Here is an 18,279-nt window from a genome sequence, read left to right as displayed (position 1 = left end):
AAAAAATTCTAAGTGGAAGGAAAAAATTTTTAAAAAATTTTAAGTGGAAGGGAAAAATTAAAAAAAATTGCAAGTGGAGGCCAAAAATTAAAAAATGTAAGTGGAAGGCAAAAAATTAAAAAAAATTGTAATTGGAAGGAAAAAAATTTTAAAAAATTGTAAGTGGAAGGGAAAAATTAAAAAAATTGTAAGTGGAAGGAAAAAAATTAAAAAATGTAAGTGGAAGAAAAAAATTAAAAAAAATTGTAAGTGGAAGGCAAAAAATTTAAAAAATTGTAAGTGGAAGGCAAAAAATTAAAAAAAATTGTAAGTGGAAGAAAAAAAATTTTAAAAATTGTAAGTGGAAGGGAAAAATTAAAAAAATTGTAAGTGGAAGGCAAAAAATTAAAAAATGGAAGTGGAAGGCAAAAAATGTAAAAAGATTGTAAGTGGAAGGCAGAGGCGTGGGGCATGGGCCAAGCCGGCTAAGAATGAGGGAGGGAGGGGCACCCCCACCCCCCAGGCAGCCACGCCGCGGGGCGCCCCGCTGCACTCCTCCCTCCAATCTCCCCATCCTGCGCCCGTCCCCGGGATGAGCTGGGGCGCCGGGGGGGGGGGGCGGCAGCACGGGACACCCCCCCCCTCTCCCCGGGGAGGGGCGCGCGCGGCGGGGGGGGGGGAGGAGGGCTCACCCTGGCGCGTGGAGACGTTCCTCTGGTTGCCCGCCCGCAGCACCACCTGGGGACAGCTCTGCTCCAGCACGAAGAGCTCGTCCTTGCCCACCTTGGTGCCCTTGCCGGCCTTGAGCGTGCCGCTGGGGCCCGACGGCGCCAGGTAGCGGCCCTGGCAGTCGCGGAAGGCCACCTTGCCGGAGCGGAACTCGAGCGTGTAGCCCGTGGCGGGCTCGGGCCGCTCCACCAGGCGGCCGTCGTGGCGCAGGAAGCGGTGGTCGGCCGTCTGCACGCTGTAGCGGCGGTCCTGGAAGACCAGGGTGATGAGCGAGTCCACGCCCCAGGGCACGTCGCGGTCCACGGCGATCTCGTCCTGGCGCGCGCCCAGGTGCGCGTAGCGCTTGCGGGTCAGGCTGTAGATGTTGACCTGCGGGTGCATGGCGATGTGCACGCTCCACTTCTCGGCGGCCGAGATGGCCTGCGCGAAGCACGAGAGCCGGTCCTCCGTGCCGCCGAAGTAGCGGCGGTGCGGCTCGGACTGCAGCGACCAGCGCCCGTCGTCGTGGGCCACGATCAGGAAGCGGCAGTCGGGCCCCGGCGCCTCGCTGTCGCAGCTCACGTTGCCGTCCTTGTCGGCCGCCAGGTAGCGGCCCAGGTGGCTCTTGAGGCAGACGGCGTGGCCGCCGCCGCTGGCCTCGTCGGCCGGCTGCTCCAGCGTCCAGATCTGCTTCTTCTTCAGGCTGGCGGCCGACGCGTTCACCTTGAAGCCGAAGGCCTCCGCCGTCAGGTACTTGTTGCCGCAGTTGATGAGGCCGAACTGGATCTGCACGGACTCCGCCGTGCCGTTGGCCGTCATGCTGGCGGGGGGCTCCGGGGCGCGCCGGGGGGCCTGGGCGCTTCTCCGCTCCGCGGGGCCTGGGCGCTTCTCCGCGCCGGGGGGCCTGGGCGCTTCTCCGCTCCGCGGGGCCTGGGCGCTTCTCCGCGCCGGGGGGCCTGGGCGCTTCTCCGCGCCGCGGGGCCTGGGCGCTTCTCCGCGCCGCCGCGCTGCCTTCCCGCCTCGGCTCCTTTGTTCGCCGGCCGCGCCGCGCTCCGCTCCCCGCGCTGCCGCCCTCCACAAAGCCTGCCTCCCGCCGCCCAGCCGCAGCCTATATAGACGGGATGATGTCAGGGGGTTGGCGGCCGGCCCCGCCCCCGACGGAGCCTCGGGCCCCCGCGGGGGGCCGGGGCCGGGGCCGGGGCCGGGCCCGGGAGGAGGGGGCGGCGCAGCCGCGGCGGGCGCGCAGCGTGCGGCCCCGGCCCCGGCCCGGCCCGGCCCGGCCCCGCGGACCAGAACCTGGGGCCGGGCGGGAAAGCAGCGGAGGCGCGCTCCGAGCAGCCTCGCGGAGATGGGCGCGGCGGGGACGCGGGGGGGGGGGCCCACGAATCGGGAAGGGTCGGGGCTTTTTCCGGCCACAGATTTTCCTCGGACTCCTTTCTCCCTCCTCCAGGTCCTAGGGGGCACCCCCCTTTCTGCAGAGCCCCGATGGCCAGCCCCCCCCAAACTCCATCCTTCTCATGCATAGCCCCAAACGGGCCCGCTGCGGTAGAGAGAAGCAGAAGCGGCGCCGAGAGCCAGGGGGCTTCCCCGCGCTTTTGTGGGGGGTTCAGGATGGTTCTTCTGACCCCGCGGCCAGACACCCCAGAAGGGCTGAGGGGAGTGGACGACAAAGAACATCCAGATTTTCCTTTATTAAACCTCAAGGGCAGAGTCAAATTGGCCCCAACCCCCCCCCACCTGAGAAGGATGGAGCTACCCCCATCGTAAATGTGGACTGAGATCTCAGATTTTCTTCTTTTGTGCCTTCCCTTCTCAGCCCTCTCCCACTTGCACATAGACTGCGAGCCGCGCGCAAGGAAGGGGGAGGGGAGGCGAAGGGCGCCTTCAAAAGGGCAAGAAGTGCAAGCCAGACCGCCGGGGCTGCGGCTCTGGCCCAAGGCTTGTGGAGCATTCTCAACACAGACCCACGCTGGCTTTCCGCTTTTAGCCGCCCTTCACCTAAGATGTTCTGTCTTCTTGGTAGTGGTAACCTTTCCTTCCGTGCCTTCGGTTCCTTCATTCAGCCTCAGAAAAACTTCCCTCCTTAATCGAGCTTTCTTGGCTGCAAATTCCCCCTTGGATATTCCCTCTTGATTCTTCGCCTTGTGTTTCCCCCCCCCTCTACTTCTAGATTTCAGAAACAACTTCAGAATTGGGTCCTGGGTCCTCCCCTATCTTGCTTTCTCACAAGTTTCTCAGTCTTCAAGCTTCAGTCCACCGGTTGATTTTGAAGCCCTGCTTGATCCTTCACTCAGCCAGGGTGCCAGACTTGAAATCAGAAAAAGCCAAGGCCACATTCTCCCCCAGATGTACTAGCTGTGTGACCCTGGGAAAGTGACTTACTCTCTCTCTGGATCTCAGTTTCCTCACCTGTAAAATGGAGTACCTGCCTTCCGGGGTTATGGTGAGGATCACATCAGAGAATACATATATAAAGGGCGGAGAAAACCTTAAAGTGTCATATAAAATATTAGCTATTAATTCAATTAAATTCAGTAAACATTTATTAAACATTTATTACGCCTAGGTTACAATGTTAGGAATTGGAATACCTAGATGGCATGCAGGGTATTTATTCTATTGGTGGAAGGAAGAAGGAAACAGGCATTTAAGCATCTACCATAGGTTAAATGATTTACAAATATTTCATTTGATCCTCATAGCAATCCTGGCAGCTTGGGGGGGGGGCAATCCCCATTTTACAGTTGAGGAAAATGAGGCAGAGGTTAAAGTGACTTGCTCAGAGTCACACAACTACTAACTGTCAGAGTTCATATTTGAGCTCATATCTAACTGCAGCATCACAATCCTAATACTCTTCGGTCTCTTCAGGAGTTCCATTCAATGTTCTAGAAGCCTTGTTCTGATTTTTTTTTTTTTAATATCCCCAGGATACTAATATACCACTCAGTTTTTACACTTGTCTCTAATTCCAGTTACAAAATTAGGCTGCCTTCCTTTCTGGTCCTACATGTCCTTGTGTCCTCATAAACAAGTTGTATGCTGAAGCCCAATTAGACCCATTTCCATTCTTCTTTGGATTACTTGTCATTCTGATGCTTCTGAGATTATAACATTACCTTATTTGAAAGCATATAACATCAATATGAGAACATGAGGGTCTAAGGAGATGGAGTTTTACAGCAGCAAGCTTTGTTTGGAATCACTGAAAGAAGGAAGGCAGGAAGAACTCTGCCATTTTCCAAAAGTGGCACATCCTAATCTCTGCCTTCTCAATTAGGAACCCAATTTATATTCTATTTATATCCTATCCAAAGAATATATTCCTTCTATCTCTCAAGTTTATTATTCTGGGACTAATTAAATGAAGTGCATGTTGTAGTCTGGAGAATAGATCTTTTTCCTCCACCTTGTTTTTTAAGTGTGAATGGTTAGACAAGAAAACTGTAATATTTCAGAGCTCTACAAGTAATTACAATGTCATTAGTAAATAGGAGCACTGGGATAATTTTGTTATCTATATGTAATTTTTCATGTATTCCAGCTTCTTAAAAGAAATCTTCCACAACGCTATCAATTAAACATAGGTGGGCATGTAACCCCATTTTAATGTTGTGTCTAACATAAAGTCAGATCTTTGAACAAATTATAATGGAATCTATTTTAGGCTCTTGTATAATTTTGATATCTCATTTGAAGAGAGCCTTCAAAGTGGTACTTTGTTCTGTATTCTTTTTTTTTTTAAATGAATTAACAAGAGATGTCTGAGAAGGAAATGGCAAACTACTCTAGTTTTTCTTTGTCAAGAAAAACCCAAATGGAGTAACTAAGAGTTGAACATGCCTGAAAAACAACTAAAAGTCAAAAAAAAAAATGGAATATAGCTAGAGAGTGAAAAGAACACTCACTGGCTTTGGAGTCAAAGGACCTAAAATTTCAAATTTAGGTTCTGATACTTGTGTGACTCTGGCTGGACAAGTCATTTGTGAAATGACTTGCAACTTTTTAAAGTTGAAAAGTCACTTGTAAAATGAGACAACTTTGTAAAATGAGAAGATTGATTTAGATCATTGTTACCAAACGCAAACATAAATTGGGTCTACTAAATCTTACCTAAATTTGCCCATAAGCCCACATATTGTCTTAGATATTAATATTATCAATGTTCTATGTGTTTTTAGGTATTTTGTTAAATATTTCACAATTCTGTTTTAATCTGGTTCAGATTGTACTTGGGAGTGTTCCCCCACATACACACTGTTTTTGATATCACTGTTTTACATGATTGATATCTGAGGATTTTTCCAGACCTAAATCTATGAACCCTCAATCTTATAGTCTTATTTCTCAGTTATGTGATCAGGAATATGTGGTATGCTATAGAAAATGATCTCTAAAAGCCTGTCTGTTCTTTTTTTATGTTTTTATCAAGGATACCATTCATACTTGAATAGACCATATTATTATAAAGATCATTTAAATATAAAAAAAATCAGCAGGTAGGAAATGTTATCTTCCCAGTAATCTATTTTTTTTTATTCTGCTAGTTATTTCTTTTAAAAATTTTCCTACTCTTTTTTTTAACTTTTTTCATTCTGTTAGCATTTTTACCCCTTTGAGATATTGAGATTTGGGGGCGGTTAGGTGGCGAAGTGGAAAGAGCACAAGCAATGGAGTCAGGAGTACCTGAGTTCAAATCCAGCCTCAGACACTTCATAATTACCTAGCTATGTGGCCTTAGGCAAGCCACTTAACCCCATTTGCCTTGCAAAAAAATGAGAGAGAGAGAGAGAGAGAGAGAGAGAGAGAGAGAGAGAGAGATTTTGATTGAGATTTGGTTTCTAAATATTATTAGGATTCTGTAACCTTCTTTATGCATTTGACCTGGTCCAACTTTTAAGTGCTCTCAGGTATGGAAATGTTCAGATATGATGGCCCTTTAATTGTTGCTAATGACATTAGATTACTATAAATGACATTTATATAGCACTCTAAAGTTTACAAAGCACTTTACACAACTTTACAGGGGTTTGCTTTTATTATCCTCATGTTATAGATGAGGAAACTGAGTCAAAAAGGAGTTAAGTGACTTAACAAGGGTCACACAGCTAACTACTAAGGATCTGAGGTAGGATTTGAACTCAGATATTTCTGACTCCAAGTTTAATGTACTCCACTACACCAGTTAATTGCTTTTTTTTTTTTTTAAGTTAGCTCTTTTTCATTTAGAGTCTGTTCCCCACCTGGAAACAATGCAGGTAGCTGCTTCCTTCCCTAGGTCCCTGATCTGAGGCTCCTCTCCTCTGACCCCCAGTAGTGATCATAACATTTTGAGAAAATTGGACATTGGAATCGCAAAGGAAAAGGGTAAGGAACCTCTGTGCTGGCCCACTGGGCAGACAGAAGATATTAGTGTCTGGAAGAAATGAGATATAAACTGCAATGTTCAGTGCCAGTTCAATTTGCTGTTTTAAGTTTTTTAGCATGGGCTGGTCACCAAATGATATGAATGGGAACAGGTACAAAAGACAAATGGATTGGTGTCCAGGAAGCCAACCAGACTCAGTAATAATCTCTTAAATTTTGTTCAGTACTTTTATAATTTATTTTTTGTTTTAAAAACTATGAACTTGACACTCATCAAGAAACAAAAATATTACAAAATACAAAGAACAAAAAGGAGAATTGTATATGAAACAGTGAGTTTCTGTTATGTTCAGTTTATTTTTTTAAGTTTATATTAAATTTAACAAGGTGGTAATAAAATCGCTGTTTATTTATACTCTCTTCTGAACTTTTTTATTTTTTCTGTGTTTTAGCTTTTGCAAAGTAGTTATAATTAATATTATCTCATTTTCTTCCTGTCTATGGGAGAAAGAAGAGAAGTTTCATTACCCCCCATTTTATAGATGAGCAAATTGAAGGAGCTTGGAATATTTATGCCATTAGGATCATAGATTCAGAGCAGGTAGGGGCATTGGGGATGATCTAATCTAACATTTTCTAGATGAAGAGACTGAAGCACAAAGAGATGTTATTTTCCCAAGGTGACACAAACAGTATTAGCAAATCCAGGATTTGAACCAAGATCTACTTTTTTTCCTCCAAAGAGAACATTTGGTTTTTGTTTTTTTTTTTTGCAAGGCACTAGGATTAAGTGACTTGCCCGAGGTCACACAGCTAGGTAATTATTAAGTGTCTGTGGCTGGATTTGAACTCAGCTCCTCCTGACTCCTGTGCCACTTAGCTTCCCCCAAAAGAAAACATTTGGAGAGGATGGAGGAAAAGATATTTCTTTCTTCAAAACTATTTGAAGGGTTATTCAGGGGAAAAAGGAATAATTTATTATTTGGCTCCAGAGCTAAGAGTAAGTGGAGGTCAGGTTAGCTCCATGAGGGTAGGGGTTTTGCCTTATTTAAATTTTATTTCTCCTCAGACAGTGTTCTACTCAAAACAGGCACTTAGTGTTTGTTGAATTGAAGTTCTTTGAAAGCACAGTTTGGCCTCTCTAGCAAAGATTAATCCTATCTGGGCTACCCCATAAGGTAGTGAGTTCCCTGTTACTAGAGGTATTCAAGCAGAGGTTGTTTGAATTGTTTTATTGGCTTCTTGTGTTCAGAATTAGACTTGATGACTTTTTTGGGGTTTTTTTAGTTTTTGCAAGGCAATGGAGTTAAATGGCTTGCCCAAGGCCACACAGCTAGGTAATTATTAAGTGTCTGAGACCAGATTTGAACTCAGGTACTCCTGACTTCAGGGCTGGTGCCTTATCCACTTCGCCACCTAGCCGCCCCTTTGATGACTTCTTAAGGTGCCTTCTAATTCTGAAATTCTCTGATTTTTTAAAGACCTAGATTGGTTAAGATGTAGTAGATAGAACATTAGATTTAAAACCCAGGAAACCTAGATTATTGGGTTTCCCCTATTGCCTATTAATGCTGTATGTATTTTAAAAAGGTGAGGTTTTAAAATTATTTGTTTGATTGCATTCCCTGGATCTGATGAGGAAGCAGGGCAGTAATGAAGAAATCATTACAGATTTGGGTTGAGGACCAGGGTTCAACCTCTGGCATTGCCACTTATTACCAGTGTGCCCCCCTGGGCAAATCTTTTAATTTATCTAGGTCCCAGTTTTCTCATCTATAAAATAAGGAAGTTGAACAAAGTAGCCTCTTAAAGTTCCTTCCAGCTCAAATCTATGATCTATTGATCACTGATATGTCTTGGAAGTTGGGAATACCCTCAGGGTTGGTTTAACTGGGGTAGGAGAGTAATATGAGGCACTGATTCTGCTAATCAGGTTGTCAATTCTTTTTTATTTTTAATTAAATTTTATTCTTTTTATTCTGAAGTTAAACAGAGAGAGAGAGAGAGAGAGAATTCTCAAAAAAACAGCAGAACACACCAAAAAGGATTATATGTAAAGCCATGAATCTCCACTTCATACTACTTTTTAAAAAAATTTGTTTAATCATTTGCAGCTATGTTCAACTCTTCATGACCCCTTTAGGGGGGATTTACTTGACAGAGTGTCATTTGCCACATCCTTTGCCAGCTCATTTTACAGATAAAAAACCTGAGGCAATCAGGGTAAAGTAACTTGCCCAGGGTCACATAGATAGCATCTGAGGCTGGATTTGAACTCAGGTCTTCCCACCTGCACGTCTGGCACTGTACCATCTAGCTACAAAATATATAATAAATTCTCCAAAAACTTTTCCAAACTCCTGCTTATCCATGCTTTCTTCTCTTCTATGCATTTAAAAAAATCTCAATGACCTTTTTTGGGGGGGGGGAGGCATAGCTATTTTTAACACCCTTCTTTCCCCTACTACTTCCACTAAAAACGGGGGGGGGGGGGGGGGGGATCCTAGGTGGCAATTTTTGAATTCATGGTAAAAGCTGATTTGGTTGCAATTCACCTGTTAAGAGAGAGATCACAGACTAAATGAATGATGGTGAAAGCAAGGTCTGAAAATTTTGTCTTCTCTCAGAGATGTTGATGATCTAGGAGAGTATTGGCCTTATTAGCTATTTCCTTCTTTGAAGGCAAAGATAAACTTTATAATGTAGCTTTGTCCTTGGCATTTGTAATTAACAGAGATAGAGAGGCAATGACAACTGAAGGTCAGCAAGATATTTTTACCCCCTCTTTTGTGGACCAACAGACCTTATCAATGGAATGAAACACAAGGCTAGTTTGACAGCTGGGCTGGAGAATTGTTAGTGCAGTTTGTTGTTATTGGAGTTAAGATGGAATAACTGAATAGCTTGGGAAGGTGACTGGTACCCTCGTTGTAATTGATGCAGCATCTTCCTTACAAGGGAAGACACAGCCTCATTCATTTGTACAAACACTGGGGTAAAGATAGGGCATGCCCTCTATTCTATCAGGGAGGAAACACAAGTGCAGAGATGTCAAAATCATTTTTGTGCCAAGACAGGAAATATTTATTCTATTCTGTTTGGGACTGCAGAATATTTTGGCATTTCAGTTTTATTCTGGTTCAATAGCTTGGGAAAACAGGAAATCGCGTGGGAGGTAGTATGATATATATATTTTTTAATTTTATTGATAGGGAATGCACCCGTGATTTCATTGGTATAGGAAGCTAGAATAAAGAAACTCCCTCTACCAATACAAGGCAGCAGCTTCTCAGTAATTTATAGTATTAGAAAGATATCTAGAGCACTAAGAGTTTAAGTGACTTGCCCAGGGTCACAGAGACAATAGGTGTTAAAGTTAGGACTGGAACCCAGATCTTCCCAACTAACATCTAGCTTTCTATCACTAAGTCAGATTGTTTCTCATCTTTAATGTAGATATCAGTTTTATTTATTTTGTTTTCTTAATTTTCTTTTTATAAAAATATTTTTGTTACCTTTATTCTCAAGTGAAACTCTTTCCTCTCTCCCCACCCAGTCAACTACCACATATAATGAAAAAGAAAAGGAAAGATTCTGTAAAACTCATCACCACATCATCTGACAACATCATTACTGTTATATACCCTTAGTCTCCATCCTTTACAAAGAAGGGAAGGAAGTACATTTTCTCCACTCTCTCCAGGGCCAAGTTTGGTCACTATAATTTCCCAAAGTTCAGTTTCAGTTTTCTTGTCCTTTCAGCTTAAAATATTGAGCTCATTGAATCATATATTGTTTTCCTGGTTGGCAGCACAAAATGATATATAAAGTACCAAGTTTAAAGTTAGAAGACCTGAGTTTGCTGGTGACTAGCTGCATGACCATATGTAAATTCTTTCCTTCCTTGTCTTTAGTTTTCAAATTTGTAAATTGGGAATAAAAACTGCTGACCTCAACTCTATAAGCATGTTTTTACTGCTCTCAAAAGAAATCATTGTGTAGTGATTTGTAATTATAAATGATTTTTTTATTCTTGTGAACTGTTGTTATAAAATATAGTGAGAAGCAGAGTATATAGTGAATTCAGTTACCTTTGAATTAGAAAGACCAGAGTTCAAGTCCTTAATCAAGAGAAATACTGAATTTGTGAACCTGGGAAGATCCTTTCTTTACCCTTTGTCCTAGGCAATTCTAACACTAGAAGTTACAAAACAGTTACCAATCACTGTTTGTGATGTAGTTTGTCATTTTTTTATTCAGCTCATTTTACAGATAGGGAAACTGAGGCAATAGGGGTGAAGTGACCTGTGCTACGATCACACAATTAGCAAGAGTCTGAAGCTGGGTTTGAACTCAGTTCTTCTTGATGCCAGCCAGCAGTATTACATAGCTACCTTTTTCTCATTATATCTTTTTTTTTTTGCAAGACAATGGTGTTAAGTGACTTGCCCAAGGCCACCACAGTTAGGTAATTATTAAGTGAGGCTGGATTTGAACTCAGGTACTCCTAACTCCAGGGCCAGTGCTCTATCTACTGTGCCACCTAGCCGTCCCCCTCATCATGTCTTTACAAAATGCATGCATATAAGACGCGTTACAGTGCACCCAGTAGTCACACTCTGTCACCAGATATCACATGCTGGTGCTTGCCTGGTGTTGATGAAGTGCTGTGGTGCCTCATTGATATGGAAGGAATATAAACCAATTTAAGGCCAAGAGACTCCCAAACACCCAGACCAACTCCAGCAGTCCGATTTCCTATAATTCAGGCCCTGGGATGGAACGTTTCTGGTAAAGGCAAGTGAGAAGGATGTCTTACACAACATACCCCTTACTATGAGAAACATAATTGTGTAACTCACAGTTGGTTGGTGTGATCCTCTTCAATACTAAAGGACATGTAGTGGTAGTAGTAGTAGTAGTAGTTAGTAGTTGTAGTAGTAGTAGTTAGTAGTAGTAGTTAGTAGTAGTAGTAGTTAGTAGTAGTAGTAGTAGTAGTATTTAAATATCATATGAACTTGGATTAGAACATGCCCTTGAACTAGGAAAGAACAATTTCAAGAGAGCCCAAAGGGGAATCCATCTAGGAGAAGAGTATGGTCAACTGTATCAAATGATAAAAAGGTCTTCTACCTCAGAGTCAAGGGATGCTGCTTTTGTATTAATAATTTGTGTTAGAGGGTTATCCCTGATTGCCTCTCTGCTCCCCTAACTCAGGTATCCTCTCTGAACCACTAGAGGCAAATATCTTCTATATATGGTGGTAGGTGGGCTTTATCAATTAGGCTTCCAGGGACTTGTACTTTGGATCCCATTGTATGTGGAAAGACACATACAAATGATATTCCAATTTTTTAAGTCCAGCTTAAAAATACCTATTGACCAAAGAAGTAACTATCTGTTCAAAAAGATCAAAAGCTAATCTCCATGTCACTTCCCTTCTTAAATTCCAGAGATTCCACATTGCCTTTAGGATTAAAAATCAAATTGTTCTTTATGGTATTTGAAACCCTTTGCAAACTAACCCTAGCCTACCTTTCCAGCCATCTCATATAGTACTCCACTTATTTAATGAATCAGCCAAACCAGGCTTCCAAACCCAGGGCCATTAGCATAGAAGTTTCTTGCAAGTAGGGATTGCTGCATTCTTTGTCTTTATCCTTGTCCCCACAGGACAATATGAGAGAATATGAGCTTAAAGTGTTTATTCTTGCTTGATTGATATAAGTGTGAAGTAAGTTCAAGATCATTAAAAGCAAGGTGATCACTAGCAGTTGAGATCAAGAGAGGGATCATATAGAAGATGGAGCTAAGACGGCCTCTCAAAGACATTAAAGAATTGTATGAAGAGCCAGTACATTCCAAGCTGGGGGATGGCCTAAGGTGAGGAGATGGGTTCAGGGAAGGGTATAACTTATAATGAAGCTGCCAAAAGGTGAAGGACTTTAAAAGATAAGAGTGCCTATTTTATCTCACCAGCAACAAGGAAACGTGGAAGGTATTGAGAAAGGAGTGATGTGGTCTGCATTTAAGAAAATTTCTTTGGTAGTTGACTGTAGGATGGACTGGAGCTGGGGTAGAGCTTAAATCAAAGAGACCAATTAGGAGGCTGTCATAATAAGATAGGAAAAAGATGGTGAGGGGCTGAACTAAGATGATAGCTGCATAAGTAGAGGGAAGGGACTGAATGGCAGAGATTTTATGGAGGTAGAAATGACAAGATTTGTTAATAGATTGGATATGTGGGGGCAGGTAAAGTTAGGCGTAGAGGATAACCCCATGGTTGAGAATCTAGGTGCCTAAAGAGATTATGATTCTCATCCTCTCTCTCTCTCTCTCTCTCTCTCTCTCTCTCTCTCTCTCTCTCTCTCTCTCTCTATATATATATATATATATATATGTATATATATATATATATGTATATGTATAGGTACACATATAGGGAGCTAGGGGGCAAAATGGTTAGAGTGACCCATTTTTGAGTTCAACTGCCTTAGGCATTTACTAGCTAGTGTGACCTTGGGCAAGTCACTTTATCCTGTTTACCTCAGTTTCCTCATCTGTAAAATGAACAGAACAAGGAAATGGCAAACCACTCCAGTATCTTTGCCAAGAAAACCCTGGCATGGGGTTACAACTGAACAGCAACAGTCAGATATAAGCAAGTTTGGAAGAAGGTTAGGATTGGGAGGGAAGAAGAAAAAAATGAAAATTTTTTTTGGATATGTTGAGTTTGAGATGTCTCTGGAACATCCAGTTTAATTTAATAGACAATTGACAATCTGGAACTAGGACTGAGAGTCTTCTTCAAAGTTCCATGGGAACTAATGAAGCCACTGAAAAAGTGGAGAGAGAGATAGGTGAAAGGGCTTTAGGGCAGGCCTTGAGCAGTTAGGAGACGTGATATAGGTCATGATTCTGCAAAGGAGACTGAGAAAGAGTGAGCAGATAAGAAGAGAAGAACTAGGAAAGAGCAATTTCAAGAGAGCCCAGAGGGGAATCCATCTAGGAGAAGAGTATGGTCAACTGTATCAAATGATAAAAAGGTCTTCTACCTCAGAGTCAAGAAGGATGAAGACTGAGGAAAGGCCATCACATATGGTACTTTGTAATTTTTGAGAGAGGAGAGGGCAGAAGCCAGATTGAAAAAGGTTGAGGTGAGTACAAGAGAAAAGGTAGAGACAACAGATGACTTATCCTAGGAATATGGCTGAGAAACAGAGGAAAAACATAGGATGATACATTTTGTGGAGGATTTTTAAGGATGGGGAGAAAAGGCAAGGAAGACTTGGGTATATTTGAAGGCAACAGTGAAAGAAGGAATAAAAAGGGAGAGATAGAAGTTTAGAGGGGGGGTAATAGTTGGGCAACAGTCTATTAGAGAATACAGGAAGGGAAGGGATCAAGGGCATGAATAGAAAGACTAGGGGAAAGAAAAAGTAGTAGGATGATATTAAGGGCTTGTGAGATGCTGAGAAGGGGAAGAAAAGGAGATTACTGTAAATGGCATCAATTCTCTCAGGGAAACAATGTTCTTAGTCCTCAGCTGAAGGGATGGAGGAAGAGGAGATCTGGGAGGCTTGAGAAGAGAATAGAAGGCTTGGAACTATATCCATGGGGAGTGGGATAGAGAATCATTGAGGAATAAAAGAGTTGCTGTGCTGCAGTCAGGGCCAGTCAAGGCTGGATGACATAAATTTGTAAGCAGAATTATATGAGCCCCTTAGCTAGGTTAGCAGCATGTGAGTAGGAGCAAAGGAGGTGGGTAGTTGGGGATAAGCAGATTTTTAGAACCAGGGATTCAAGAGTAGAGGGCAATGTGAGTTGAATTGATTAACTGTAGGGTTGAGATTGGGAAGGGAGGAGAGTGAATTCAGAGAAAGAGTAATGAAAATACTGAGGAACTGGAGGTATTGGATGCCCCCTCCCTGCTGCTTACAGAGATAACAGCTATCTGGAGACTGAAACCCCTTTCCTCATCAAATGCATGGAGGACTTCATTCTAGAGGAGACACAGTGCTTAGTTTTTAGTTGGTACTTAATGTTGATTGATCTTTAAACGAAAGGATAGAACTAAACTGAAAACATTATCAATTATGAGGAAGTTTAGACTTTACAAGAGTGGATAAAATGCACTTTCCTTCCCCTTTGCTGAGATGGGGGACTGTGGGTGTGGAACACTCATATCTTATCATATATGGTTGATAGGTTGGTTGATTTTTCTTCCCCCATCCTGCAACTGTTTTTTCTCTTTTGTATTCTTTGTTCTTAGGATGGCTCTGGGTAGGGGAAGAGAGAGAATGAGATTCATATGGAAAAGAAAGTTTGTTTTAAAAAAATTACAATAATAGATTGGATAAAGAATGAAGGGAGAGGGCACTTAGTGGTACAGTGGATAGAGCACTGGTACTGGAGCCAGGAGGACCTGAATTCAAACACTTCAGACACTCCTTGGACAAGTCACATAACCCCATTTCCCTAAATAAATAAAAAAAATTCTTTTAAAGAATGAAGGGAGGGGGCGGCTAGGTGGTGTAGTGGATAAAGCACAGGCCTTGGAGTCAGGAGTACCTGGGTTCAAATCTGGTCTCAGACACTTAATAATTACCTACCTGTATGGCCTTGGGCAAACCACTTAACCCCATTTGCCTTGCAAAAACCTTAAAAAAAAAAGAATGAAGGGAGAAAGAAAAGAAAGAGAAAGGGGAATGGGTCAAGCAAATCTTTAATTAACTACTAAGAGTAGGATGCTGTGTTAGAAGTCATGGGGAGACATATAAAAATATAATACTTGGTTTCTGGCACTGAGGAACTTAGAATCTAATATCTTAGATAAGAGTGCATTGAGTCATTACAGTGTCTTAGAGTCATGAAGACCTGAGTTCAAATGTGGCTGGGATACTGTGAGATTAGCTATGTGAACTGGGCAAGTCACTTAATCTGTTTGTCTCGGTTTCCTCATCTGTAAAAATGACTTGGAAAAGGAAGTGTCAAAACAATGCCAGTATATTTGAAAACCCCAAATATGGTCATGAAAAGTCAGACAAGACTGAACAACAACAACAAAAAAAAAAAAACAGGAAAAAAATAACTAACAAGAACCAGCAGTGTAGGATAAGTACCAAGTCAGATTTATACCCAATAAATCCAAGAGAATCCCAGAGTACTGAGAAATTCTTGGTGTAGTCAGTAAAGGTTTGGCAGAGGAGGTATCAGAAGCTGAGACCTCAAAGATGGATAGGATTCAAATTGCTGGTAGACTCCCTAACAGAACAGGACCTATGTCCATTTCTTTGTATGAGTTTGGGAGGGGAGATCTTGGCAAATCCGGCAAGCTTGGTTGAAGATAATTTGGACAGACCTCAAACCTATCTGTGAAGTGGAAGGATATCTACTCCCAAGCATGTGAAGACTTCCTCTACCTGGTGGAATTGGTGGATGAGAACAATTTGTTCCATGAAGGTCACTAAAGCAGGTACTGTGGAGACCTTAGAGCTTGGTCAGACGTGGAGGACTCCAAGGTCAGACATGGAGGACTCCAAGGTCATCCACTGGTTATTGCTAGTCATCTTGACTTTTGTCCTGCCCCTGAACCCCAATGACTTTGGAAGAAAGGGAAGCTGACTACTCAAATATGCTTAAGTAAAGACATCACCCTATGATATCCATGGTCTTCTAAAGCAATAAAATGAAACTAATCAGCCCCCCAAAGTTTTAGGAGATATGCTGGAAAGTAAGTTAGGATTAGCTTGTAGATACTCTCAAGTTCCAGCCTCAGAAGTTTAAGGTTTATTATGAAGTTAAAGGAGAGCTAGTGACTTCTGAGAAAGATGGTGGAAGTAAATGTAAGAAGGGACAAAAAAAAAGTTTGGGATCTCACCCCACCAAAAACATGAAGGAAAAAGACTGGGATAGGAAAATAAAGGGAATTGGATCATCAACCTTTGGAAGTAGAAGCGAAAGATTGGAGTCCTAAGAGAGTTCCTGGGAGTAAAATTTGGACTATCAGTCCTCATGGAAAAAGAACCAATCTCAAAATTAAGAGCATCTGGGTTTAAATCTTACCTCTTACATAATAGTGTATCCCTGGGCAATTCTTACCTGCTTAGTGTCCCCCAGGACTCTCTGTTATACTATAAATGGTAGGACAGCTGCTTATCTATATCAATAGAGGAAATTTCATCAACTTTCTTGATGAACTCATAAGAATATTCTTTTAGACAGTCACTGTATGGTTTTATTTTGTATGACTGTTATTTGTAACAAGGGAGGCTTCTATTTGGGGGGGTGGGAGTGGGAGGAATCATTGGGCAATGACAGTGCTATTAAAAAAAGAAAAGAACATTTAAAAATTATTTTATTTTAAAGTACTTTTTTTCCCACCCAACCCTCACTGGAAAAAGAAAACTTTTGTAACAAATCTGCATAGCCAAGCAAAAATATATAACTCATTCTATACTTTCTTATCAGCAGTTTCCTTTACTAACAAAATCATAGGACCAGTACCTATCCTTATATTTTTGTGTGAATTTGGCCAGGGAGGTTCTTTTCTCTGGAGGAGTGAAACCTATTGCATAGGGGTGAGGAACAGCCAGCTGGAGAGAAGGAAAGGCCATATATTAAGACCCACAAAAGTTTTTGGTCTGGCACTGCCATGGCAACCACGGGCAGAACTCAAAATTCAATAAATCTAGGAATTTTTAGGGGTGAATTAATTAAACGTTTGAGCAAATATAACAGCCTAAGTTGATAATTTTGCATATCCTCAAATAATGTTATAAATATCCAAATGACCCTTGACAGAAAAAAGGTTCCCCACTTTTGCTGAAGCATCTCAGTAGGGGGGAGACCAACCTGACAGCAATGTTGGCAGAATCTGGTCTGGAGGAATCCCTTTCTAGATTTGCTTTGTTTCTAATTCAAAGCCCTAAACCCCTGAATATCATCTGATTCTGCCAATCACTTGACTTTCCTCCCCCACAATACCTTTCCAAAAGAAGGGTCATTTCATCCCCTCTTGGGCTGGGTCTTTGCTCTCTGTCCTATCTCTAATGGTCTGTGTTTTTTTTTGGTGCATGTCAATGAAGCTCTCTTTTGGCTGTATGTTTTCTTTGTTCATCATCTGTGGCTTCCTTAAGCACTAGAGCTAAGCATCACAGATTAGCTCCCCAAGACTTCACAAGAATCAGGGTGGTTACTTCTGTAGAAGAAAGGAGATGTCTTAATTTGATGAGTCTTTATTAATATCTAAGACAGATTTCTGTGTCTTTCACCAAGGAAAAATGACTACTATTGACTGCCTTAGAAAGTGGTAAGCTCATCATCACTGAAAGTATTCAGTAGAAGACTGAATGACTTCTTGTTGAGTATAATTTGCCTAATGGGCTTGTAATGTAAAGAACTTTCAAACTATAAGTCTATGAACCTATGAATTCCTTTAAAATTAAATCAAAGTAAAAATGCTATCCACCTCCAGATAGAGAACTGATAGACTCTGAGTGCAGACTAAATCATATTTTTTTCTATTTCTTTATTTTCCTTGTTTTTTCCCCACAACATAGCTAATGTGGAAATATGTTTTGCATGACTTCATATGTATAACAGATTTCCCATTTCTTACCTTCTCAATGGGTGGAGGGAGAGAAAGGATTTAGAACTTAAAATAAAAAAAATTAAAATTAAATTTATGACAAATGGTCAAAGGATATGCAAAGGCAATTTACAGATGAGGAGATCGAAGCAATTCATAGTCATATGAAAAATTTCTCTAAATCATTACTTATTTCTCTAAATCATTACTTATTAGAGAAATGCAGATTAAAGCATCTCTGAGGTACCACCTCACACCTCTCAGACTAGCTAATATGACTAGAAAAGATAATGATCATTGTTGGAAGGGTTGTGGGAAATCTGGGACACTATTGCATTGTTGGTGGAGCTGTGAACTCATCCAGCCTTTCTGGAGAGCAATTTGGAACTATGCCCAAAGGGCAGCAAAAATGTGCATACCCCTTGATCCAGCAATAACACTACTGGGTCTATACCCTGAAGAGATGATGAAAAAGGATAAAAGCACCACTTGTACAAAAACATTCATAGCAGCCCTGTTTGTGGTGGCAAAGAATTGGAAATCAAGTAAATGTCCTTCAATTGGGGAATGGTTTAGCAAACTGTGGTATATGTGTGTCATGGAACACTATTGTTCTATTAGAAACCAGGAGGGAT

The 18,279-nt window shown here is 41.9% G+C and overlaps 1 protein-coding gene across 1 annotated transcript in view; it reads right to left on the bottom strand.

The window, feature by feature from the left end:
• Window positions 1–1,864, bottom strand: part of FSCN1 (fascin actin-bundling protein 1) — a 42,849-nt gene extending 40,985 nt beyond the window's left edge. The window contains exon 1 of the mRNA XM_074200198.1: window positions 672–1,864. Within this exon, the coding sequence (XP_074056299.1) occupies window positions 672–1,506 (835 nt within the window). The 5' untranslated portion in view covers window positions 1,507–1,864. The remainder of the gene's footprint in view (window positions 1–671) is intronic.
• Between the last annotated feature and the right edge of the window lie 16,415 nt (window positions 1,865–18,279).

Source organism: Macrotis lagotis, chromosome X (assembly GCF_037893015.1).
Source record: "Macrotis lagotis isolate mMagLag1 chromosome X, bilby.v1.9.chrom.fasta, whole genome shotgun sequence".
NCBI classification, from domain to species: Eukaryota; Metazoa; Chordata; class Mammalia; order Peramelemorphia; family Peramelidae; genus Macrotis; species Macrotis lagotis.
The sequence above is the reverse complement of the archived record's forward strand: the minus strand, read 5'-3'. Positions and strand labels throughout refer to the sequence as shown.